The sequence below is a fragment of the Heliangelus exortis genome, chromosome 1 (genome assembly GCF_036169615.1).
Source record: "Heliangelus exortis chromosome 1, bHelExo1.hap1, whole genome shotgun sequence".
Classification (NCBI taxonomy): Eukaryota; Metazoa; Chordata; class Aves; order Apodiformes; family Trochilidae; genus Heliangelus; species Heliangelus exortis.
This window is the reverse complement of record NC_092422.1, coordinates 30,289,859-30,317,289: the sequence shown is the minus strand read 5'-3', so window position 1 is coordinate 30,317,289 and position 27,431 is coordinate 30,289,859. Positions and strand designations below refer to the sequence as shown.

The following is a 27,431-nucleotide window of genomic DNA, read 5'->3' as shown; positions in this document are numbered from 1 at the left end:
CAGTGCCATGATCAGGAATCAGTTTCCTAACCTGCAGACCAAGGTATCATCTATTCAAGGCTTTGCTCACTCAAAGGAATAGAGCTGGAGGAAAGAGGCAATTTTATTTCTGTATAGAGCTTTGCTTTGGGAAACATGAAAGTGCATTCAGTGCACTTTCTTCAAGTGCATTCAGTACAAAGATTTATTCTGCTGGCAGGGCAAGTAGGTAGCTCTGCTGGGGCAGAGGGTGCCACTTCCAAAGACAGCTACTTAACCTTGGAGCAAAAGCCTTGGCTTCCCAAGAGTGGTGATGAGTGACTGCTGAAATAGAATACCAAGGTTTTTACCTTTCATTCCTTAATCTGGAACAATGAGTAGATGCATTTTTTGAAAATATCTTGCTGGTCATTGGGTATATTGAGGGAAGTGGGGACAAAGAACAAGAGGCCACAAGTTCTTCTGTGGTCCTCCACAAGATACAAAATAATGCTACTATTTCAGGTACTGAGCACTTGCTCAAGCTGTATCAAGCCATGCTTTAGAGTCTCAGTATTCCTTTTCCTCCGCTACCTGGGAAGTTAACAGGGACCTCAGGTAAGGCACAATACAGAAACAATTGAAAATAAGATTCCCTGATCTAGATAGAGCCTTTATATCAAGGTTAAATGAGTTCATACTCTCTTCTTACCCCAGCTTTAAGCACACATATTTTTTCCATGAAAAACGACTGGTTGACTGGTGAGATTGCACAGAATAATTTTGTGAACTTAAGGTTTTGAATGGTAGTTTTTGTGTTTCTCTAACTATGCTAAAAATGTTAAAATACCAATTAATTTCTATATCAGAAAGACTAAAAACTTCTACAGAAAGTCTGGAATATATTTGAGAGGGTTGTAGCTCTGCAAATAAATATCTAGCCACCTGGGGGTATAGCTGGGTGACTTAATTCCTTATGAATGTCAAAATAACATTATGGAGTATGTGGAAATTCTCATTATTTGCATAAAAATGGGGTGGGGGGGTGAGACACTACCTTTCCTGGATCAGCACACTGATAGATGAAAAGCTAACTCAGTTTCAGTATTAGACAAGGTGAGTACAAGAGGAGAGGAAAATAAAATTTCTCAGCAAGACTGTGCACTGACTTTGAATACAGAAAACACCCTATTACACAGCATTAAGTAATACATTTATAAAATGTTCCTACCTCAAAAAAGGGGCTCAGGTTTTCCAGCTTTGTCTAATGAGAAACTCAGCCAAGTCAGTCATGTATGTTAATGCTTTGTGTACCTTCTCTCTGGAATCCCAGCAATACACCTGGAGTAGCCAGATGGTCAAAATATTGTCTGAATGGTATTATAATATTAATATGATAATATTAAACCTAAAGTCATAACAATTCAGGGCATAGCATAAGCCATACTGCAGGGAAAGGGGTAAATGACTGTTCAATTAATGTTCCAGAGACAAAATCATTGTCTTCAGAAGGAAATCACCCCAACACAGAGTCCATAGGCCTTCCACATTCACACAGCTGGAGCAGCATCTCACTCACTTCCTAATACTTGGAGAGCTAATAAAAGATGCTAATAAAATGTGCTCCTCTAAACTAAATAGTTTTGAGGAAAGAAGACCATGGGCTGAAATTAATTTGAATACAGCAGCATCCTGATACCCTTCAAAAACATCTAGGCATAGGGAGATCCAAAATTTCAACAAACCCAGAAGATGGAGCCCTCCTAACAGGCTGCCAGCCTCAGCTCTTGGTACCCTTAAGCACCAGTCCAAAGGGAAGAGAGCTGTTCAGAAGCACTGGTAAAGCTGGAGCTATCTTATGAGGGTATTTTGTCTTTCTCAGTAGCCCTGTTTCTCATTATACTGTTGGCAACAAGGCTTATGCTCTGCTAATTAAAATAGGCTACTCCCATATTGGTATATTTAATAGCCCCAGGCAATACTCCTAGCATGGCAACTGAGCCATCTGTATTGTGGTAACAGTTCCTGGAAAAGCTTTGACCTGTTCCAAACAGCACTTTACCAAATAACTCCTGGCTACTCTCCAGGAATGAATAGCATTGAATGGTTTGGGTTGGAAGTGACATTAGAGATCATCTAGTTCCAACAGCCCTGCATGGGCAGTGACATGTCCCACAAGAACAGAGTGCCCAAAACCTGACACTCACAAGCTGCTTTTGGATTAGGGAAGGTAGAAGCATTTCTTATTGTTTGGGACTAAATGCATGTGCCACTCTTTTTAGAGTGGTGCCCAGTGACAGACACGAGAGGTAAACAGGCACAAACTTAAACACAGAAATTTCCATCTAATCATGGGGGGAACTTCTGTGTTTTGACACTGGAACAGGCTCTGAGAGGTCTCGATCTCTGCAGACCTCAAAAACCTGCCTGGATGCCATGCTGTGCAGCCAGCTCTAGGTGAACATGCTCTGACAGGAGAGTTGGACCAGACGATCTACAGAGGTCCCTCCCATCCCCTAACATCCTGTGGCTCTGTGCTGCCCACATTCCCACCAAGGTAAGTATATATAGTACATATATAATATATCATAGAATCATGGAATTGGCTGGGTTGGAAGGGACCTCAGAGATCATCAAGTCCAACCCTTGATCCACTCCCGCTGCAGTTCCCAGCCCATGGCACTGAGTGCCACATCCAGTCTCTTTTTAAATATCTCCAGGGATGGAGAATCCACCACTTCCCTGGGCAGCCCATTCCAATGCCTGATCACCCTCTCAGTAAAGAAATTCTTTCTAATGTCCAACCTAAACCTCCCCTGGTACAACTTCAGACCGTGCCCTCTTGTCTTGCTGAGAGTTGCCTGGGAAAAGAGACCAATCCCCCCCCTGGCTACCCCCTCCTTTCAGGGAGTTGTAGAGAGTGATGAGGTCTCCCCTGAGCCTCCTCTTCTCCAGGCTGAACAGCCCCAGCTCCCTCAGCCTCTCCTCATAGGATCTGTGCTGGATCCCTTCACCAGCCTGGTTGCCCTCCTTTGGACCTGCTCCAGGACCTCAATCTCCTTCCTGAACTGAGGGGCCCAGAACTGGACACAGGACTCGAGGTGTGGCCTCACCAGCACTGAGTACAGGGTACATATATATATATATATATATAGTGTATAAAATAGCCAGACTGAGCCTAGGTTCTTCTGGCTAAGTAGGAGCTTCCGTGCTCTAAAATAGTCACCAGCTTTTACAGCCAAGAGGCAGAAAGCTCCACACTTTAATCCATCAGGAAAACTGTGAAATCTACAGAGACCCACACTGATCAGGGTCTGAGGTCTAAGATCCTATGCAGAATAAGTGCTTTAACTTCATGTGGAACTTGGTCTTAACTCTTGTCACATCTACAAGGCAGACAGAAGAGACATTCCCGAAAAGGATTCATCCTGAGGAGCATGAATAACATTATGGACTGAGGCCCCAGCATCTTCCTGCACCCAAGAGTCAGACAGAACTGCTCATTAAGCTTTTCATTTGAGACTGAAATCCTCTCAGAACAAAGATGTAAAGAAAATACTTTTTCTACACCTCAGTATGCTTTTTTTGCTTTAAGTCTGTTTTACATACTAAAATTAAAAGTGCACCAATTAAAAAAGCTCCTTGCAATTTTGATTACTACTTCCCTATGAGACCAGTGGAAGTGAAATCTTTTGCTTTAATTGATGGATATCAACATGTCAGTATAAAGAAAAATAGACTGTCTTTTATGCCAGCGCTTTTGAAAAAAAAAAAGGCACAATACTTTTGCATATATCATACATCTATTTATTTCTCATGACAATTTCTAGAAGATAATGGGTCTTATTACTTATTAATACTAGAAACAAGATAGCTCCTCAAATCCTTGTTTTCTCAAGCTGCAGGATCTACAGCATTAAAATTCTGCTCCAGTGAACATCCACAAGTATGAGCAATTTTTTAAAAGAGCCATTCAAAAAAGTGGTAACAACTAAAAATAAAGAATCTCAAGTCAGGTAAATCATTATAAGCATTTCAGAGAGAAAACAAAATGATTAGTCAGTAAACATATAAACACAATAAACATAGCATCTAGTGCTGAAATCTGTGGACATATTAGCTCCCAGATGCATTGCCAATAAGCAATGCTAAAGTAATATTTCACCATTTTCTTCTAATTCAGCTGAAAAACTAAGAATCATGCCCAGGTCCCTTCCAACCCTACCCATTCTATGATTCTAATGATCCATAGGTGATTCTGTCCCACCTGGAGTGTTGCATCCAGCTCTGGAGTCCTCAGCACAGGAAAGTAATGGATCTGTTGGATCTAGAGGAGAACCATGAGAAGACTGGAGAACCTTTCCTATAAGGAATGGCTGAAAGAATTGGGGTTGTTCAGTCTGGAGAAGAGAAATGCACCAAGGAGACTGTATCACTGCCTTTCAGTACCTACAGGTGGCCCATAAGAAAGATGGGAACAGACTTTTTAGTAGGGCCTGCTGGGATAGGACAAGGGGTAGGTAATGATTTTAAACTAAAAGGGTGTAGATTTAGACTTGGTAGAAGGAAGAAATTTTTTACAGTGAGGGTAACAAACCACTGGAACAGGTTTCCTAGAGAGAGGTGGTAGATGCTTCTTTCCTGGAAATGGAAATTCCTCATTTCAAGGGGGAGTGGACTAAACTACCTTTGAAGGTCCCTTCCAATGCAAACTATTCTGATTCCACCATAATGCAGATATAATGTTAGTTTCACACATTTGCTCAGAAGCTTCATGATGTTTTTTAAACAACATCAGGACTCTCCCTCTCAAAAAGAAAACAAAAACCCTAAACTGAATTTTATTCAAGACTCATCTTTTTGCAGCATCAGCAAGCCTATCTCCAGTTCTCCCTGCTTCATATATTTAACTGTCTGAGTGAAACAGCTTTCTCAACTTTTGCAGAAATTAAATCAGTTGCTTAATACTACCAAAGCCTACCCACCAGAAAAACTGCCCTTCATTTCAGAAAGGTCTGTGGTGCACGTGTTCTTGCTGATGCTCTTGATCCTTCTTCACTGAGGACTCTGCCTCATGCAATGCCAAATACACCCTGGTCAGGGACTTGCTACTACTCACAACTCAGGCTGGCTGCTACTAGAGCCATTGCTGCTTCTCTTTCTCAGGGCCTAACAAAATCTAATGCTAAAATAGAAGAAAATACAGAATTTGACACAAAGGTAGATGAGTTTGCTGCCATTTAAGCACACTTCCCATTGATTCTATGTTGGGAGATAGAGGAAGAGGCTCCCAATGGAGGTGCATTTGAGATTTGCACAACTCAGAACCATTTTCTTTAGGGTGAATGACACTGGGAGCCAATAATAATGTTTGTGAAAAGAATCCCACCAAAGGCCCATATTTTCAAATTTAGCCATTAAGACAATTGCAAGTAGTCAGCTGCAAGTCCAATTACTTTTGCTGGTGTACAATTATAGATGCCTCCTCTCACATCCACTCCTCTTCCCAGAGATTTATCACAGCAACAAGAAGTTTACAAGGTTTAAGTCAATTCAGAAGGCTGCGAGCAATTGCCTTGTTTCCCACAGCTGGACCATGACAAGGAGCAAGGAAGAAAAATCCTCTGACTTTTGGCAACAGATTCTGCTGCTTTATCTCAACTCTGACCCAGACCTGCAGGACAAAGTCAGCTTTGGGGTAAGAAGAAACAATAAATGTCAGCATGAACTAATGTGCATTTTTGGGGTGTGTGGGTGGGGAATTCATCTTCTGCTGGAAGATGTAAGGTGAAAAATTACAACAGGAAAAAATTAACCCATAAAAATTCCTGTATGATGTTGATGGCTCTTCCCCAATGCCTCTTCCTGGGAAGAAAGGTCATCCTCTGGATAACAGCTGATCTGCTTTACAGCACAACCCGTTCCAGTAGCTTAATGTGGTATTCACAGATTTTACTGGGAGTAATGGCACAAGCATACTAAGGAGGTCTTGGACAAATCTAATGACAGTGAACAAAACAGTGTTATCTTTGGCTGGTACGCATTCTTGTCTGCCAGTTCTTGTGCAGGTATTCCTGCTCTTGTGGATAAAACAAAAATGTGGTACTACTTCATTTTAGGTATAAAGCTCCAGGAAAGTGTAAAAAGAGATTTAAAAAGAAAAAAGGAAAAAAAAAAAAAAAAGGTGATTTTCTCAGCAGAATTATTTTCATCACTTCCCACTCACACCCAAAACTAATCTTTCCTGTCAACTGACTGGCTTTTTCTTTTGTTTTCCTGCCTGGATGAAATAATACAGCTAGGCTATTCTTTCCTCCCACCAACTCATCCAATATCCTTGGAAGGTATTTTAGACATCAAGTTTCATTTATTATCTGAAGTAATAAGCATAAATCCAGTTTTAAGGAAAATGGAGTTTGGTATAAGTCTACAGCACAGATCTTCCATTCTCTATGCTCCATCTGCATGTGCAATCTGCTTCTGTATTTGCAGCCAGCTTGCATGGGCAGATTAATGCACACAATTAGAAAGCAACCTTACAGGCGTTCAATAAACTGCCTTCATTATTACACTCAAGAGAGTCCCTTTGGATGTCTATAAAAGCCTAGTTTTCTGCCTGTTAGCTAAATAATTGACAATGCTTAAAATAATCAGGAGCAAATGAACAAAGCGAAGACCATTGTGCTGAAAAGAAGCAAACAAAAGATTCTCGAGGCTGCAAACCCCTTTTGTGCAAGTCCTCTTTCATTCTTTCTAGCAGCCTATATTGAAAGTCTGGTCAGGTTTACATTTGCACTTTTGTGGGGAAAATTTGTTACCAGACTGCTGTTTGAACCACACGTCATAGGGGGCTGAGAAATGGCAAGGACGCTGGGATTTATCCTGTAAAATAGATAAATAAATAAAAAAATCTGGTATGATTCAGGTTTTATTTTCTTGCATTTTATGACTTCTGAGAAAACTGCTTTGGCAAGCAAGTGTATATCAGCTTGGTTTGGTGAACCTCCTGCACTGTGTTTGGAATATACACTTAAAGGCACTCTGGCAAAATCTGTTCCCAGATCCAAATTCTAAGCAGAATACATTGAGTGCACACATGTACCTGAGTGCAGCAGTGCCAGGAATTTTTACAGGATACAACCTTCAGAAAAACAGAAACATGAATATGTAACAAAGAGAGAGATGAAGTGATACAACAACCATCATGGACTATGAAAAGGAAACCCTATGTGCTAGACTGCTTTTCCCATAACATAAATAGGTAAATTGCTATTAGAATCACAGTGGACCACATCCAACACTACAGTTTCTGGGAAGTCAAATCCAAATGAAATAAAAGCAACTTACTGGAGCACTGGGCTAAAACCTTAAGGTGAGACATGCTACAGTTTAGGTAGAGATTCATACACCTGCACAGCAAGCCCCAGGGAAAAGCAGATCATGAAACTTCCAGCCCTCATTACTGTTTAAAGATATTTTTTTGTGTCCTAACTAGAGGGGGCTGTCCTGAAAAGTCCTGAGCCAGCCATCTAACTTCTTCTGCCTTCCTATATGGAAAGATGAACCCTTGCTCCTTTCCTCACAAGGACCAGCAATTGCAAAGTATGGACTACTCCAGCATTCATTCTTTCAATGCAGAAAACACAGTCCCTACCACAGATGCATCCAAGGCATCATTACTCAGAAGGAAGGAGTCTATACTTAAGCAGTTTTCAGTAGGAAAGTGCACACGAACTCCTGATATTCTAGATATGGTATCTGCAGAGGCACAACAACAGCAGCTCTATTGCCAGTAAATCCCTCAAGTGTTTGTCTTGTGGACTCTTCCACAGTGCTCTGCATGCATGTCTAGGCCTTATTCTCCCAAGACACATATACTCAAGGAATTGTGATAATAGATAGAGTTGATTTTCAAGGGCCAGTTGTACACAACAAAGATAACAAGGCCTTCAGGAGGTTGGGTATAACTATATTCTGCAAACAGTGGGCAAATATGCAGGCAATTTTTCCTTTTGGCATTCGCTCATTTTGCATTACACCCCTTGAGAGGGGATTTCAGGGAGAAGTTCCTGGTTTTAATAGTGACAGAAATATAATCAGAACCAAGAACTTCTGGGCAGCATCATAGTTTATTGTCAGGATATGTTAATGACACAAGAATCTTAAGTACCTTTCCGTATCAAATAGAAGCAGCACTTCACACAAGAGAGGAACTGATCAGGCTGTACCCTTTGAAGGTAGATACAGCTAGAGGTGGTGATCAATTTTAAAAGGTTTCCCTGCTAATGGGACTGGTGGTAGGCATTGATATCAGGAAAACTGTGATCTTGCAGCTGCTTACAGAGGAGGGACTAACAAGGCAGCTCATCTTGTGAAATGGATCCACAGGCCATGGCTTTGCAGAGGTCATTGCTTTAAATGCAATGCATGACCTTCCTTTCCCCCTCTCCCAGCAAACAGAGAAGATCAAAATGCTCCAGCAGAGACAGAAAGGGAAGGGGCACAACCTCATGCTTCTCCTCTTTGCCTCTAGACATATAGGCTCTTAGATGATGGAAATAATGAGTGACTAATTTTTTGCATAGTTTGCAAAACCACAGTTTTAAATACCAAGCGTTTTTCTGCTCACATGTCCCTAGTAGCTGGCAGTACTTCTTCTTTACAAGATCTGAGATGTTGCACAGTATTTCCTAATACTACTCTATGTGGTGCTCCACCATCCCAATGTGTCTTAGCAATATGAACTCAACAATATCCAGTGGTAAATCCATTACTGCTCAAGACTCCTCTTCCTTTGCCCACCAGAGGTTTCCTTTGGATGAGGTAAGCACTAGTGTCACTCTCCACAGAATGGAAGATTTTTGGTTAACCAAAATTGCATTCACAGTAGGTAGGTTTTCAGCTCATTTCCTCTAGGTGTAGCATCTACAGGGCCCTCCTGGTATGTGATCAATACACTGTAGATACAAAGAGTTTTTTGACACCTGAACATATTCTCAAGCAATGGAGCTTGACAGTCCATCTTTAACTTCATTTGCATCAGTCAGTTTGGTTTCCTAAAAATGACATGAGCTGAAAGCTCACAAGTTTCTCCTAAATCAGTGGACAGAACATCCACCATTGTCTCCTTCCTACTCCCCAGGTTGTCTAAGTTTCTGCACCACTTGGGAACAAACTGGCTGCTGACATGAAGGTGTTTCAGAGGGTTGGGGTCTGCTTGATAGGACCAAAGTTACTTTTAATAGAAAAAGAACTGATAAACAGAGTTCATTTCAGCCTAAGCAAAAAAAGGCACAGACAGGAAAGGTGAGGGAAAGGAAAAGATATGTCTGTGTTCGTAATTGAATAAACCTTGAGAGAAAAAATTCAGATTAAAGGTGAAGGTAAAATCTCTGGCAATCCTTCAGGAAAAAGCAAGTCCTGTAACTGAGGACCTTGCACTGAAAAGATCTGTTGAAGCTGTTGTTGAGTTGGGCTCAAAGAGCACAAGGGTGTCTAGTCTGTCAGAACCAGGCAGAGATATAAAGCTGTGTAGGGTCTTCAGAAATCCTGAGTAATCAAGACACCTGTTTGGGAAATCCACAGTGGGACAGAGGACAACCAGTAGGCAAAATATCAATATCTAGAGCCAAATGTTGGCAATGTATTTGAGACAAGAGCTGTACCCAATGTGAAGAAACAAAAGGAAAAATACAAGAAAGGCTGAGATCAGCAAGAAAGCACTAAAATGTCCATCCATTAGAGAACAGTCTGGGCAAATGATGAAGGAACTGGAGCTACTAGAGTGGGACAAAAGTGACTTTAAAGGTCACAGAGGAGAAAAGAACAATCAATCGTGCAGAGAACACAGGTGAGTAATCTCAGGAGCCAAAGATAAAAAAGGTAAAGGTGACTAAACAGCTTTGTGTGTTAATTATGTGATAGAACTGGTTTGGATCAGTTAAAAATAAATAAATAGCATAGTCTTAGCTGGCAAGGAAGGAACTTGACTGCCAGTTGAATTAATTAAGCCAGGATTTAAGCCATACCTAAATCTAACATTATGAAGGTTTCTGGGGAAACAGGTCTTCACAGCAGATCTCTACATTTAAGCTGTAGAACTATGTTAAATATAGGAAGTCCTCGTTTTGATAATTAGTCTTGGATTAAATGTTCACATACTGATTCAGTTAGAGAAAGAAAGCTCAAAGTCATTCTATAATTCTTTCATTTCAAAGTGTATGTTTTGAAAAGCTAAGAGAAATCTACTGAACCAAATTAGGTAGCCTTATAGCATCCTTCCAGTATATGAAGGAGGCCTACAAGAAAGCTGAGGTAGGGTTTTTTGCATGGGTGTGTAGCAAGAGAACAAGGGGAAATGGTTTCAACCTTGAAGAGGGGAGGTTTAGATTAGACATTAGGAAGAAATTCTTTCCTATGAGGATGGTGAGACACTGGCACAGGTTGCCCAGGGACGTTGTGGCTGCCCCCTCCCTGGAAAGTTTCAAGTCCAGGTTGGACGGGGTCTTGAAAAACCTGGTCTGGTGGGAGGTGTCCCTGCCCATGCAGGGGGGGTTGGAAACAGGTGATCTTTAAGGTCTCTTCCAACCCAAACCATTCTATGTTTTTTGATGTTCAGAGGGAACCTCCTGTGTTTCAGTTTGTGCCCTTGTTTCTTTTCTTGGAGTCAAGTGTTTCAAGTCAAAAAGAGAAAGAAACAATAGCAGGAGCCAAAGTCTTCCTGAGCCCCAAATGAGACAAAAACAACCATCAAGAAAACAATGTCCAAAAGCAAAATGACAGGCAGATGAGAAATTTTAAGCAATAAGTTTCAAGTTTTACTTACTAATTTTGATCCTCAAAGAACATCTCTCTTCTTTGCATTTCTTGTTGCCTTCTTTTAACTTCAAGTCTCTCTGCCTAAAGCATTAAAAACAGGAAAGTAAGCCAGAAACAATGCTGATTACTTCATTTTGAGTATTTCAATATTCTGTTTGTCAAAACAACTGTATAGTAGAAGCTGGGTAAAGAAGCGACACAACCCCAAAATTAAGTGTTCAGACATGACCCAACAACTCCTCATAAACTCAGCAAGAGACCAGTCTGAAATAGAAAACTGCACTGTGCTCCTGGCAGACCCATCTAGGCTCAGCAAGGGCTTCATGAGTCATCACATTTTTCATGCCACAGCACTTCTGGGGTCATTCCTCAGTATAATTGATGCAACATTGATTTTAGTAAGAAGGTAGAGTTTGTGCAACATGGCACCAAAGCAGATGGCAGTCTTGTAGTGCTACGAGTAGCTCAGCACAGAGAGCTGTGGCCTTCAGTAACATCAGATACTGACCAGTTGAATGCATGCTAAGCCAGATGAAGGTGGGAGATATTTGTATTTAACCAGTAGTACTCTGCCTCACATATCACAGCCTACAAAAGAGTCAACCAAAGCCTTAACACAAAAAAACTTGAGGAAATCTGGTTACCACACAAGTGATTAAGTGTTTTAAAATAAAATTGCACATAATTTCCAGGGAAGGGTACTACAAGCTGCTCCACTCCTTAAATTCAAGTAGAATAAAATGTTAAAACAGAAACTAGAGAAGTTGCTGCTGGAGCAACAAGTAGGTCAAGCAAAATTCCAGTCTAGAGGAGGCCAGCCAAATATTTTTTTTTTTACACACAAGCTGTTGGTAGGTCCAGTGGAAAGAACAGTCAAAAGACAGCTCAGTGTATTAAAAGGATAAATGAAGAGTCAAATTAGGAATTCAGTTCTGTTATATTTTGAGAACAGTGTCTGACATTGCAGTTGGTGGGGGATGCTCCAACAAGAGCTCCCACCTGAGGCTGACAACCACGAGTGGGTTGACCAACCTGCAGCCTTGGACTGTTGCTCTGCTCATCACTCACCCTCAAAATGGAAGAAGTGATTGTTTGGTAACCCAGTAACCATACACTGCTCTAAACAAAGTGCCCTGGCAATTTCATACATTACCTTGCAGAGATGAGAAGGGAGCAGTAAGTGGAAATGGACCATTTGGTCTGAGCCCCATATCAAGGATAGGACAGAGTGCCTGGTTGGGGGTATTACACAAGACCATGTAAAACAGAGTGTGTTTTTGTGGGTGCATGTAAAGGGAAAAGTAGTGTAAAGGACAGGCTGTCCCAATCATTTTTTTTCCTTGTCATGCAATCAATAAGATTTGGAAAAAATTACAATTCTACTGGCAGTCACTCAATTACTTTGCCTTCAGTGATTTCAGGGTGGTAATTTTTAATTGGATCAGGAACGACTGTCTGGAAGAGATTTGCAAAACAAGTGCAGATTCCTCCTCGGTATGTATTGGATTATGAAAGAAATCCCATCAGATGTTTGCATATAGGATAAGAGCCACAATGTTGTGTAACAATGATATAAGCTGTTGGAAGACAAATGAGTTAGAAGTTGTTATTTGGAAAAAAGCAATGGGAAAATAAACAAAAACAGGAAGAGAAATCTCTGAAAAATGCATCCCAGTGCTCAGTCACTTGACATGCTGAGACAGTGGTAGAATGTATGAAGTAGTAATGTAATAAAAAAAAATAAAAATATCAGACTAAAGTAAGGAGTATCACCTCACAGTACAGGTATATTTTTTAAATGTTCATGGGCTATCTTGCTTGCTCCTAACAGCTCCATCCAGAGTTAGATGAAGTTTTAGGTAAAAAGGTCCCACCTGCCTGTGAAACTTAACAATTTACAGGGAAAGGAAGGAGAACAAAAGGAAATCTGATGGCACCTATTATAGTCAAGGGTGATGTTGATACCCTCGTGACATCAGAGATATCACCTGCTCTTACCCAATCCTGCTCAACACTGAAAGCTGACACCTCCACCTCGGAAAAAGCATTTGGCCTGGGATCTACCATCATCCCAAAAGGCTCCTGAAAGTTCAAATCCAAAGCTCACCAGAGTTGCTATGGTCTAGCTCCTATCTAGAAGAACATAGTGATATTAACTCTGAGAAATACAATCCTTCAATGTCACTCCCATCTCACACCAGATTAAAAAGAAGGAAATATCCTACAGCTATTCTGCTACCAGAATGGTTCCCAAAGAAAACTTCAGCATACTGAAATTCCTTACTTGGGGCTGGCGTAGCTGCTTTCTGCTCTGCAGATTTATCTTGGTACCCCTGCTCAGGATGCATACAAATGACAAGCAGCAGGACTGGGACATTCTCTAACTAATGACAACCTATCAACAGAGATTGCCAATGCACTCCACATTTGGCACTGTCTTCCAAAACAAAGCCAAGAGCAGAACAGCTGCGTTATTGAAGGTAAACATGCTGAAAAGCATTAGCAGAAGGTCTGTAAAGTGCCTGGTTTTCACAAATTCCCCCCAAAAAAGGCCATTCATGCTGATTAACACAGTCAAATTAAAAAGCACATGATTTGATAAAGAAGAAAATGAAATTACAGCTTATTCTAAATGGGGTAGTTTCTAAAGATGGCAGGACTGTTACTATGAAATGTAAGAGCAAAAGAAAGTTGCCTACAGTAGAATTACACTGAACCTTTTGGATCTTCTAATATTTAGGTGAGATTTAGAATATACAAGGAAAGCCTAAAGAGAGGATAAGAGGAACATGGGTTAAATGACAGGAAACAGAAATATTCAGTGTACTGGAGTTCTATTTTGTGTAGAGAACAGGAGCAAAAAGTTTAAAAAACAATAAGCCAACTGTCAGTCACATCCTTATTTTCTTGGGAATTTCCACAGATCTTTCATCCGAGAGACTTAAAGGAAGTTACAGTAAAGTCTGGGCAAAATCTGCAGAAGACTGCACAAAAAAACTGCAGATGCCTTCTATTAAAGAGCAAATAATAATTATGCTACTTCCCATGTACTTTCTGCAGATAAGACACAGCACTAGGGACAAATACAGAAATACGGAGTGTCCTCCTAATGTTACAAAGTCTTCCTAAAATGACCTCAGTGAGCAATCAGAGACCACTAGCCAAGGCAAAAAACCAAACTCATGCAGCCCAGGGTCACCCCGTGAACAAATCAAATCCCAGGACAAGCTGCCTGACACGTAGCACACGCAATCCCAAATCCCATTCACTACTATACATAGAGACACAAGCATCAACTCACACAAACTGGTCCTGTGGAACACAGAATGAGGGGGAAGGATCCAATTTTCTTCTCTCTGGGCTATAGGCAGAGGTAAGGTAAATGTCTAGAGCACAGGTATTCCAGCATCTAACCTCATGGATAACTAAGGAATGACAGAGAGAGGTAGGTGGGCTCATCCTGTTGGTAAGCTACCCTTCAACACTTGGGTACTGCTTTGGTAGACATTCAGTTTTCTTCAGGTCACAAGGATAACAGAAGAATGGGCACTGCTTTTGTCTGTGAAATAAGCATGAAAGCATTGACATAAACAGATTCTCTGTTTTGCAAGCAGCACTGGCTTATCTGGCTTATGATGTAAGCATCATGCTTATAATCAAGAAAAACTGAGCTGAGTACCAGTGCCTATTCTAGTCTTCAGACATTAGCTTGTAGGGCTTCACCATTCATGTTTGTTGGCACAGTACCTCTCCAGCTGTGAAAGTTTCAGGGCCCCTGCTGAAAAAGCTGGCCAGCCATTATCTCCTTTTAGACTGTCAGACAATTAGGGTTTTACTGAACGAGCAATAACTTTGAGCAAAAGAGGGACTTGCCAGAAAGAAAAGGAGGCCTGTGAATTTGGAGAAAGACATGTTCACAGTTGATGCCCTGCAGGTGCAGTTGCCTAAAAAATCCACCACTTAAAAAAAAAATAATAAAAAATTGTCCTCCTGTGATAATCAGGGCACAACATTGGCCCCAGAGTATAAGTTCTTTAGGATCTTTTTCCTGTCATCCCTAGCTCTCAATAGCCTTTCATCTGCAAGCAGGGTAAGACAGCCAATTTGACACCTTCTAGTGGCTTTCCAGCATGCAATTATTAAACAGAGTTGAATTTTTAATGAATAAACATCTTCCAAACAGAAATCTTAATCTGCTCAATCACTGTTGTGGAAGACAACCCAAGTAAACAAATGCAAACTGAGAGTTCTCTCTCATCCTCCTCTGTTTTGTTTGTTTGCTTTGTGGGTATCTATTTATTCAAATTAAACTGCCTGTTTGGCAAAGATGTTTGCCACGATGTCACATTCTCCTTTAGAAAAAACTGATAGCTACAGTTTTACTACCCACAGCATCTATGAAGATTTTATAAACCGTGGGAGTCAAGGTAAGGAAATTAAACAGCACAAGACCAAAAATGATACATCAATAAATTTTCTATGTGTAACTATAAATTATAGCAGTCTTGCAATATTTTTCTTGTCTAATGCCCATGGGCAAACAACATATATTTATTAGGTGAATAAAATGTATTTAATCTCTTTTCTACCATTGCTATTATCACTGCCTCTGGAGCTATCCATGAGCTGGTAACTGTTAAAAACATTTTCCACTGATAATACTTTATGGTCCTGTGAGTTACTGTGTATGGGCTAAGCCCCAAAGACTGATGCTAACTGAGAGGCTGAAAACAGACTAATTTACCTAGAGGCAATTAAGGATATTTTTGTTTATGCATGTCATTTTATGCCATCCAGAAGTGTTGATTTTTTAATTAGCTCTCAGGCTTCAACGTCTGCACAAAAGAAAATTTCTATTGTTGTGGAAATAAAACCTGCAAGCCTGAAATCTCCCTTTCTCTCATTACTGCTGTGCACATCACTACTGTGCTCTTTTTTTTTTTTTTTTTTTTTTTTTTTTTCTTTCCCCATTTTCATTTAAATTCCATGTTACATTCTCAAATGAGTGCTACTTGTCAAGGAGACATGAATAAACTTTTAGAAAGGTTCACGTAGCACACAGGATGAGAAGGTACTTTGTGAGAATTACTAAAGAACCCTAAACAAATGCAAAATAAACAATTCTAAAGTGAGATACTGTTGGTGTCACAAGAAGGAAAAGATAATTTATATATTAGCAACGTATCTGGATGTGCTCCTCCCAGGGCAGCTGGAGAGGCATCTTCATTTCAGGGTGCACTCTCCACAATTCAGACAGACTACACTGACCTTTTCATGATTCAGATGCCTTTTCCACCATGACAGGATGGTTTTTCTTGTATTCTTCCCACGTGTACAGCAGGCAGTTATAGATTTCTATAAGGTCTTCGTGCCATTTGCCATAATCAGGTTGTAAAGAAAGCTCGAGACAAAGTGAACTATGTAACCTGCACAATATTCACAACATTAATGCTGACCCTGGTATTGTTCTTTTCTCTCTGCTAAATTTTCAAGATGGATGGAACCAAAAGGCTGAAGTTTCTGAAGAGCCAAAGGAACACCCAATCCCCAAGAAACACTAGATCAGATATCCCTCAGTCAGCTACTGAGAGAAGGAGGACAAGATTTCCTAACTCCCTGATGCAATCTAGGGATAATATTTCATTTGATTTGCCTGTTTCATGTAGTTCAGCAAAATCAAGCATCAAGACATGAACTTTGGTTTATAGCTCCACCTCTGCAGGAATGGTTTACCTTTTCTCTCTGAATTGCTTTCTTTTTCAGGATTTCAGCTTCTTCAGCTGCCTTTTTTGCTTTTACATATTCTTCTCTCTTGTGCTGTATGACATAAGCATAGAAAATTCTTTTACACAGAGCACATAAGGTAACTTGACTCCAGTACAACACATCTTTCAAGCCTAAAGTGTGTTTGAGCAAAGTTTCCAGAATATTTTCATAAAATGAGACACTGAGTAAAGCAGGCAGTGCACCTCCTTCTCCAATACTACCTTTAAGAAAACTGAGAAAGCTAAGACTGATAAATGGGAAACCAGACAAGGAATTACATAGCTGATTGACAACTTAAAAAGTATTTATATCTTTTATAACAAAAACAACATTTCTCCATAAGCACTGGATGAGGTGGTACCTTGATTAATTAGTGGAAGTGCAGGCAGAATGCTGGAAGATAAAGAATGTATGCAAATGGCTTTACAGCTGCACTGGTATCATTTTGGATATGATCTGTGATATAGGTTGCTACATATTTATGGCCAGATTTCTCATTTCCTTTGGTGCAGAACATTCGTTCCTGGTTTTCTGCTGCTTCCTTGAGGTTTCATGATTTTCTTTTGTCAAGCAGCTGTGAGTTTATTTTATAGCCATTTGAAACACTTCATGAAAAAAATTTTTTTTTGGGTTCTTAAAATAAACAGGTTTTTCCTTCCTGACCTTTTGTTGGTATTTAGATTGCACGAGCATCATTTGCTGGTTTTGCCTTGCTTGAACTTCTGATTCTTTTCCACCTTAAAAAAAAAATTAAAAAAATTAAATTGTGTTTTGCATGAGCATTTTAAGTTCAAATGCCATTCATTTCAGAACAGAGCAATATAACAGATTGGATGTATGCATATACAGGAAATTTTTCATAATTACAGTAGCTGCCTGACATTAAAGAGAATAGACAGGAGACCTTTCTGATCATTTTATCCATCCATCAAAGGCAGCAGATTGTTATTTATAGAGCATTCACTGTATCATCCACTCTACCAGCAAATATGTCCTACAGTATACGATCAGTTTACTGAGGCACTATTTCATTTTCAGAAAATAAGTCACGCTTTGCAGAACAGTCTTCATTTTCAGATCCAGCTCTCCTCACCTTTGCTCATTTTGTCACACATGGAGTCAGAAATTTTATCGCCAGAAAGTTTCTCTTTTATCAAATTTGGGAGTTTGGAGTCTCTGCCAGCTCTAATGGGATGCTACCATTTGGATACCTTCTAAGTAATGTATTAGGGCCTGAGGAAGAATCCCCTTTCTGAAAAGGAAATCAAAGCCTTTTCTCACAGATCTCTTATTCATATCCAGGTAACAGAAGCTGCCCTTTCCAAAGGCACGGGTTCTCTTTTGAAAACATCTAAAGCTCTGGTCATAATGTTCAGCTTTCAATTTAAAAAACAAAACAAAACAAGAAAACCACCAAACAAAACCTGAACACAAAACACAAACAACAACAAAAAAACAAAACCAAAACTGAAACCAAAATCAAAACCATAACCAACCAAACAAAAAGAAGCCAACCACACCAAGAAAGTTATGATAGGCCTTAAGGGATAGAGGAAGTGGTTTTGATTGTACCACTCTCCTTTACTGTTTTCCAAAGAATTTTCTTGCTTTGGGAAATCAAACAATTATCTCCATTGCTGAAAAAACAGCAGGCTTCACCCCATTGTGAGGATGAGGGCTGTATTTTCAGCAGGTGATTTTCTGAGAAGTTCCCTGCTATCTCACTGTTAATTCTACAGAAAGAGTCGGACTGATTTCTGCTACTCAAGGTGTCTGAAATTTCAGACATCTATACTAGATCTTTCAAGAGGGATCACCTTTCATTGAAAGTAGCTTTCTCCACTTACTAATGGTAGGTAACTAATCTTTAGATGCTTCCGTGAGGTTCAGTGAATGGACAATCAATTCCCTAAGTGTGAAAACATTTCTATGCCCAAAAATTAATGCCTCAAGAAAAACTGGCCATGCAGTACAGCAGCAACAGCATACAGTAGCAAAAAGCATACAGCTGGCATTCTAGAGTGTATCCTTCCCCAGGTCTAGAAAATAAAATTGCTAGAAAATATAACTGGCAATATTTACCACTCTTGTGTTCACTGTCTGTTTCTGTACGTACTGTTGGACATCGGCTCTAAACAAGTATTTTACTGATCATTATTAGCCATTCATAGAATCATAGAATTGGCTGGGTTGGAAGGGACCTCAGAGATCATCAAGTCCAACCCTTGATCCACTACTGCTGCAGTTCCCAGCCCATGGCACTGAGTGCCACATCCAGTCTCTTTTTAAATATCTCCAGGGATGGAGAATCCACCACTTCCCTGGGCAGCCCATTCCAATGCCTGATCACCCTCTCAGTAAAGAAATTCTTTCTAATGTCCAACCTAAACCTCCCCTGGCACAACTTGAGACTGTGCCCTCTTGTCTTGCTGAGAGTTGCCTGGGAAAAGAGACCAACCCCCCCCTGGCTACCCCCTCCTTTCAGGGAGTTGTAGAGAGTGATGAGGTCTCCCCTGAGCCTCCTCTTCTCCCGGCTGAACAGCCCCAGCTCCCTCAGCCTCTCCTCATAGGATCTTTCAGCCAAGTTTAGTTCATTCCAGTTGGCTTGTCTGTATTTTGTCAAGTTTCACTGAATTCAGAGTATGGCATGACTACCTGTATATACTGAGACTGAAAAAGAGGCTTTTGCATTTATCAGGCATGATCTGTTGCTGTACTCATTGCTTATGGAGGAGTTTGGAATTTGCATCTCATCTCATTGCTCTCATCCCTCTATGGTACCTGAAAGTTTGCCTGTCAAATATTACAGAGCAAAATCCAAAATACTTGTTTCCCTATGGAAAGCACGGGTGTTAAGAAATTTAAGCTTTAAGAAGTCTCTGGTGATTCAGACTAGATGTGTATTCTCTTGATATCACTCCGGGAAAACAACCTAATGAGTACCTACAGTTGTGAAATTAGAGATGCTACTTTTATTTTATCCTCCTTCCCTCAGCTCTCTTCTGTTTCTAGTTTGTTCCTGTGGGAATTATAAGATCTAATAATTTTTGCACCTTACCTCTTTTCAGATACACTAAGTCTCAGTCTCCAGAGGTCTTTCTAAGTGGCTGCTAGATAGTGACTGAATAGCTCATATAACCTAGTTGAATTCTTCCAGATTTTTCCTGCCTTTTTTTTTTTTTTTTTTCCTTAATTTGCTTCTTTCCCAGGGAAATTTTTAAATGCAGTGGGAACAGAAGAAGGTCAGACTCCCCACACTCATAGTTACTATGGGTTTTTTGCTTCATCCTCAGTCTCACAGCAACCTGCACATATTCTGCATAGGCACCACACACCACCTTTGTTTTCACATTTCACTTTCTTCAGCAAAATCTTTGCACTCCTCTCTGGACAGAAGCATGTCTTTTAAGGATTTACTGACAGGAAAGAAGCAGCTACTCTGTATGAACTCAACGAAGACTGCATCTGGCCACTTGATGGCAGGCTTACAGGGCATCACCACCTTGCAAAGATAGGTTCCCCATGGCAAACAAGTGGGACTCGGCATGCAGGTTAAAATAAACGTGGATACAGCATCACCCTGACCACAGAAACAAATCTGCTGTTAGGGTCAGTACAAATTCCTCGGTCTCACACCTGGTATCTATTTTTATAAACAGTAAACCACCCCAAATAGATCTTGTATAGCACGGCAAAGAAAGAACTTAGTTCCCAGCTCAAGCAGACAACAGACTGCACTCTATAGCCCAAATTGTCCTATGAGAGCCAAGAGAAGGAAAAGGAGCTCTACTTTTACAAAACTAATAAAGGTATCATTATAGCAATTCAGTTTGTCAGAATTAATTTTGTCCCATTTCTATTAGTGCAGTTCCTCAAGGTCAGCCCATTTTTGCTGTGTAGTATCCTCATCATGTTCTTTACAGACCATGCTTTCAAGTTTTGGCTTGTCAGCAAGTTTCATCAGCTCTCTCCTATTTTCTGTGCCAAAGACATTAAAGAAAGATACTAAACCAAGGTGGGATGAAAACTGGTATTTGAAAAGCACTTTTACTGACCTTGCTCCTGCCTCGGCACAACCTGCATTCTTGTCCTCTGTACAAGACTGGGGGGGTGTCAAGGTTCTTTTTGGTCTTTTAATTCTTTTGTAAAATAACTCCCAAATTGCACTAAATTAAATGCTTTATAGTGGCCGCAGCTGAAGAGATCCACTGTGCTTCCTCTCACTTGTCTAGAAAAAAAGTTGGCCATCTTATCAAACACTTCAGTTCAAATTCTAGTAGCTTTCCATCCTGTTTTTCATTTACCTATCTCTGTTTTTATTTGTATAGAACTGGTAATAAGGTGTTTCATGCACATTCATCCTGCAAATGCCTGAAGCTACTGGGATCACCTCTTTTTCCCAGTTTGGACCTAGTCAGTATCAACCAGACATCTGCTCACTCCTCACCCCCACTGTGAGGCAGGGATGAGAAAATCCACCTAAAGGAGATAATTAAGGATTGTCTCCTTAATTGAGACAAAGATAGGGAGATTTTTCACTCTGCAATTGCAGTCATAGTCAAAAAATAGGCAGACTCAACTTCGGAAGAAAAGAAAAAAATAAATCTCCAAGGAGAAAGAGAAAAAATGACTGGATATTAGTACCTTCCCCACACCCCTCCCTCTTTTTTGGGCCCACAGTCCTGCCCCTTTGAGGTACTGGAAGGCTGGTATAAGATCTCCCTGGAGCGTTCACTTTTCCAGGATGAATAACCCCACTCTCTCAGCTTGTTCTCATAGGAAAGGTGCCCCAGAAGCATCTTTGTGGCCCTCCTCTATACTTGTTCCAATAGCTCCATGTCCTTCTTACGCTGGGGACCCCAGAACTGGACACAGCACTTCAGGTGGGGTCTCACAAGAGCAGAGAAGAGGGAGAAAATCACCTCCCTCAACCAGCTGATGATGCTTCTTTTGATGCAGCCCAGCACATTGCCAGCTCATGCTGAGCTTCCCATCAACCAACATCCCCAAGTGCTTCTCCTCAGGGCTGTTCTCAATCCATGCTCCACTCAGCCTCTATTTGTGCTTGGAATTGCCCCGACCCAAGTGCAGGATCTTGCACGTGGACTTTTTGAACTTAACACAGTTTGCACAAGCCCACCTCTCAAGCCTGTCAAGGTCCCTCTGGATGGCCTACCTTCCCCCCAGCATGTCTGCCTTTTTTTCCTCAAATGTTAGTATAGATTTTCTACACTGATCTCAACAGATTTCTTGAGTGATATTCTATCTTTATGGTCATGACCATCAAAAACCACAGAGCAAATTCAGTAAACTCATGTTAACCCTTACTGACACTGAATCTCTTTATTAAGTGGCATATGGAAAAAAAGTTTAAAATGTCTCACGCCATGAAAAATGAAATTTTGTAATTCACAACAGCTGATTTACACTTCTTACCCAGTCTCTGTGGAGCCAAGTTAATTGGCCCTGGTCTGTGTTCTTCCCTCCATCGTTCCAGGTCATCTAGCTCTTTCTTAGCAACTGATCAGGTACAAAAAGAAACAAACATATGGAAGTTAAAAACAGTACTAAAAAGCAATCAGTATCACTAATTGTATGTAACCCTGAAGACCCATCCAGGAATGTGGGTCCTCCTTGTTCTCAAGGGGTGTAGACACCCCCAGAGGTTACGTAGTCACTGCACTGATCACCTAATAAGGCAAACATTTTTGCCTAACTCAAGACCATGGTAAGCAAGCCCTAGGACTCAAATAGGCTTCTTTTAAATCCCTGGAAACCTGTAGGTAAATGCCACAGTATTTACTCCTGCAGGTAAAGCAAAGGTTGCTACCATTAAGATGTTATTGCTGCATGGAGGGAAATGCTTGTGGTGTAACACTTCCCATCAGGGAAATGAAGAATAAGGAATTTTCTTACCCAACAATTGGCTCCCTAAATAAGAACAGAAGGGATGCATTACTCAGGTTCAAATTCAGACACTTCAACAGAGATGTCCACATGTGAGATAGGTGGCAAGTTACCAGTGTAGTCAGTGGATGCAGTCAAGGGCACCAGTCTTATGCCCTAAGATGGCTGGATGATTAAACTGCTTTCTTGAAAAGACTGACAGAGGAAAAAACACAACAATTCTCTTCAAAAGCAAGATGCACAAAGCCTTTGAAAAGAGGAGCTATGTTTTAGATGACAAAGGGTTTTACTGAAACCAACATAAACTGTATTATTCTAATGGCAGGCTTTCATAGATTCACAGCTTCATAGAATTGGCTGGGTTGGAAGGGACCTCAGAGATCATCAAGTCCAACCCTTGACCCACCGCTGCGGCTGCTGGACTGTGGCACTGAGTGCCACATCCAGTCTCTTTTTAAATATCTCCAGGGACGGAGAATCCACCACTTCCCTGGGCAGCCCATTCCAATGCTTGATCACCCTCTCTGTAAAGAAATTCTTTCTAATATCTAACCTAAACTTCCCCTGGCACAACTTAAGACCATGCCCTTTTGTCTTGTTGAAAGTCGTCTGGGAAAAGAGACCAATCCCCACTTGGCTGCCCCCTCCTTTCAGGGAGTTGTAGAGAGTGATGAGGTCTCCTCTGAGCCTCCTCTTCTCCAGGCTGAACAGCCCCAACTCCCTCAGCCTCTCTTCATAGGGTCTTTGGCTATTAGACACTTATTCCAGCTCTCCTCTAACAAGACAAAGCCAGTTCCTGCACAAGTCTCTACAGAGGTCCAAGAGAGACATCAACTTGTTATTCCATCTTTAAAAGAAGCACTTAGGTAGAGACTGGATTTGGTGAGGCCCTATTTTTGCCAGCATCCATGGCAGAAATCCTTGACATGCTTCAGATCTTTCATGCTGGTGGTATGAAGTGAAAACAGATTTTTGAGAGAGCAGCAGCACCTTTGCTGGTAGTGTCAGAGTCAGCCTCATGATGATCTGCTTTTATTTCTCCTTCCAGAAGTCCATTTTATTTTTTGCAACCAAAGGAAGCTCACCCCCACATCAGCCTGCTGGTGATGCATTTCCCCCAAACTCAATGATTGAACAGAAAGGATTTAATTGCTCTCTTTCCATGAGGGCTCAAAATGTGAGGAGTGCTGACTGACACCCATTCTTGCACAAACAGCCAGGAGTGTAGGACTGCAGTGCTTGGTCACCTCTTTATACTGAATTTCTTTCATGACCAACTCTTGCTGTTCTTTTGCCAGTGAAGGCTTTCTAATACATGCTTTGTCTTTCTGTTAAGCTTTGAGGTTGCTTCTGCTTAGGTCCTTTCACCAGCAAGACTCAAAGCCAAAGAAAAGTGAATTTAAATCCACAAATATTTTCCATTTAAAATTATCTTTCTCAGCTTCATAAAAAGAGCCACCTACAATCCTTAAATGGGGATTCAGGAGCCAACAGATGCTTTAATCTCCACATGAGAGTATGGTCAAAAATATTTCTTATATTTTTCTTCTTCTTCCCCCAAATCAAGAGAGTGTTCAAAGTGAGGTTGCCCAGTCTGAATTTAGTCCTGTAAAAGTGGGATTGAGCTAATTCCAGCTGACTCTTGGAGAAGCCATCTTGAACAGCTCCAGCATATAAATTAACTGAAACCTTTTTCTGAACAAGATTTATTCTGGATGAAGTTTAGTCAGATGAGAAGTTAATCTTCAGAAAAGCTCACATGATGATGGAGAGTGCTCACAGCACTGACTTTCCTTTCACAGCTGCAGATATAAAAGCATTGTAAAAATGAAGAGAAAAGTTCCTTGGACAATAAGGTTCACAGTACCAACTTACTTTGCTGTAGCTGGTTTCTTCTGGTTTTGTTTGGAGTTACCAGGACATATGGGCGGACACTAAAATGAAAGAAAACACACTCTTATTTTTCCTGTTTACCAAAAACCAGGACTAGAATGAGGTTTCATTCATCAGCAAGGTCAGCTGTCTGCTGTTGTAACAACTAATTTCCTATCAAAACCAGTATTTCTTTTGATTCAGATTTTGATTTCTTTTGATTTCCCATTTTGGGAAATTTTGGTTAATACTCTAGAAATACTTGTCATATTCATAGCTGGCTGCAAATATGAAAGATAACATTTTCAGAAACTTTTAGTATAGTCTTCACTTTTCCCATGTAAATCTCAGTCTAGACTGCTGACCTCAAATCCCAGCCATTTCATATCAAATAATTTCTTTGAACCGAAATGTTCCACGTGGTAGACAAATACTCCCACAGCTTGCTCGAGGACAGGAGACAACATTGTCTAATGGGAAGAGCACTGGTGCTGGCAGCCTCATCCCATACATACATAGATTCAGTCAGTCTGTCCAAAAGTTGCCCAAAGAGCATACAAAAACCATTCTGTTTGTGATGGATCCAGGTGACACGCTCTCAGCCCAAGCCTCAGTTTCCTTGTCAGCCTCGTGTATGTCAGGCAGAGGGAATTCCTTGGCTACATTTGTCTTGCTGTCATGCCTAAAGTGTGACACTGAAAGGGAACAAAGACCCTGTTTCACTAGACTTAATACAAAATGCTGTTGCTGTCTAAAGGAGCTATCAATCTCAGGTGACAGCAAAGACACAGGACAGGGTTCAGAGTGTATTAGAGACTCGAAGTGATCAAAAGAGTGATGAGAACATGTCAGTTCCACTTGGAGGAAACAAAGGGTTTTATCTACACAGTGCATTGTCTGGCTATGAGTTTACATTGCTCCTGCTCAAAGAAGTTAAACCACAGGGGTCCAGGTTTACCAGAAATGCACTAAGCAGAAGTTGGCTTCACTCTTCACATATCAGAGTAAGCTCACATCTCTCTGCAGCATTTGTCAGGGTTTTATAGGCAGGCCTGGGCACAAATGTTTCATCTGATTTCATCACCGGGAAGGCCCAAGGAGAAGAGCAGAAAACAAAGGATAATGAGGAGGAAAGGATGAGCCTCTTAGAAGAAGAAAGGGCCACAGGAGGTGGCTAGAGGACAAGCTAGGAAGCAAAGAGAGCACAGTTGGCTGTGGAAAAGTAATGAGAGAATGAGGCCCAAGACTAAGGTTAAAAAGGGGACTGAAAATCATGCAAAGAGATCAAAGTGCGAAAAGCTGCCTGCTGCCATTATCACTGTAATTCAGGGGTTGAGAAGGAAATTATTTATATCCAATTACCTCTTTCTCTTTGAAGACTTATTCTAGGAGGATGTGGATTAATTTATGAGATTAAACTGGTAAAGACAGAGCTGTGAGCTTTAACAGTATCATTTAACACTATCCTTTCCCTTCTGGCCAGCACACTTTGGTCCCCATGAGACTGCTCTCCACATCACCACTGAATCTCAGACCCTCAAAGGCAGGAGCTAAGAGAGTAGCAACGTCCCTCTGGCTTTTGTGGCACAACTGCAATAGTAACTTAAAAGAAGTTATGACAACCCATCTTGTTAATGACATAGCATTCGCCACCAGTGGTATTTTTTTTCACATTTTTAGTTATTTGACCAAGTAGTAGCAGTTACAATTTAACCCAAGCTGCCTTTAACAAGCTGCTGTACAGTTCACCAGTTTCAAGAATTTTTTAGCAGTTTTTCTTGACTGCTTCAGATCCCAAGATCAGATTTCCCTCAAGTTCTTACACAAAAAAATAGTAATTACCTTTTACACTACCCTCTCTTTATCGGTGAAAAAAAATGTCTGGAATTGTGAGCTGCAAATAAATCCGTGCACTTCAGACGTCCCACTGCTTGACAGCACTAGAGGGCAGAAGAGTTCGTAAATCATCAGATGTTCCCTGATGACTTCAAACAGCATTTGGTTGGTTGGTTTGTGTTTTGGGTTTTTTTTTTAAGTTGAGATTCAAATGAAAAAGAATGGACCTCTGCGTGTCCACATAGATATGAGAAATCACGGTATCAAATCCAGCCCTTATGCCATGAATCATTTCCTTTATCTGCTTTTTGGCTGGAAGGCTCAAAATCCAGGAGGCCAGTGGGGGCCACTCTTCTGACAACTGAGCAAGGTCATTATTCAGGAGCTAAGCAGGATGGCAGATGACAGAACAGCAAAGATCAATCAGTTTCTGAAAGGGTAGAGGTGTTAGTGAACTTACAGCCAGGGAAAGCTCTGCTGTGTTTTCCAAAGAACTACAAAAGAGTTGTTGTGGTTAAAAGAGTGATTACTTACAGGCCAATTCTTTTTTCCATGTTACTGAAATAAAAGCAAAATTAAAATAAAATGAAGATGTCAGGTCTCCAGTGGGGGAGGGGAAGGCAGAGCAGGATACCAACTTTTGGTTGTCTTTTACCTGGTGCTTATATTTTGTTTTAATCCCAGTTAACACATAAACAAACCAACAAACACACAAGGGTATTAGTGAGCTTATCTAATTTTATAGTGTTCATCTTGGTCTCTGGAAAGATAGATATGCAAGAGTTTAGCTTTGGGAACTGGGATAGAAGAGAGAGCACCTGGTAAAACTTCCTGTGGGGTGGGTGAATGTCAGGGTACAAACTGGTCCTTGCTTTTCAAGCCTACAGCAGGAGAGGAGCCAGATGAGCTGTTGCCTGAGAGACACCATCTGCCCCACCAGTTCTAATGCTAAAATTAAAATCCACACCTAGCATCCCTCATTTTCTTAAGATTTTTTTTTTTTTTTTTTTTTGAAGGCAAGAAAGTTAATGCAAAAATCCAGCAGCAGCTTTCACCTTGTATTTTTACCCAGTTTGCAGGATATTGCATGTCATTTCTTTGTGCAGACAAAACCTCTGATCCAGTAAAGCCTGTAAAACCCACTACATCCTGTCAATTTAATATTCCAGGCAGTTTCTGAGTTGCCACAGTAGCCATAATTCTGGAGCAAATTATCCTGCTTACCTGGATAGCAATTAAGAAAATGAAAAGATCTGAAGCTATCAGTGATATGC

At 40.7% G+C, this 27,431-nt stretch overlaps 1 protein-coding gene across 3 annotated transcripts in view; it reads right to left on the bottom strand.

Moving 5' to 3' along the window:
• Window positions 1-27,431, bottom strand: part of EPSTI1 (epithelial stromal interaction 1) — a 54,207-nt gene that overhangs the window by 19,335 nt on the left and 7,441 nt on the right. For 2 of the 3 annotated variants that reach the window (XM_071740051.1, XM_071740061.1), the window contains exons 2-6: window positions 24,325-24,383; window positions 21,979-22,062; window positions 17,206-17,279; window positions 16,510-16,593; window positions 10,784-10,857 (exon numbers count right to left, since the gene is read on the bottom strand). In XM_071740051.1, the coding sequence (XP_071596152.1) occupies window positions 10,784-10,857; window positions 16,510-16,593; window positions 17,206-17,279; window positions 21,979-22,062; window positions 24,325-24,383 (375 nt within the window). The remainder of the gene's footprint in view (window positions 1-10,783; window positions 10,858-16,509; window positions 16,594-17,205; window positions 17,280-21,978; window positions 22,063-24,324; window positions 24,384-27,431) is intronic. The other variant, XM_071740071.1, reaches the window with a different exon arrangement.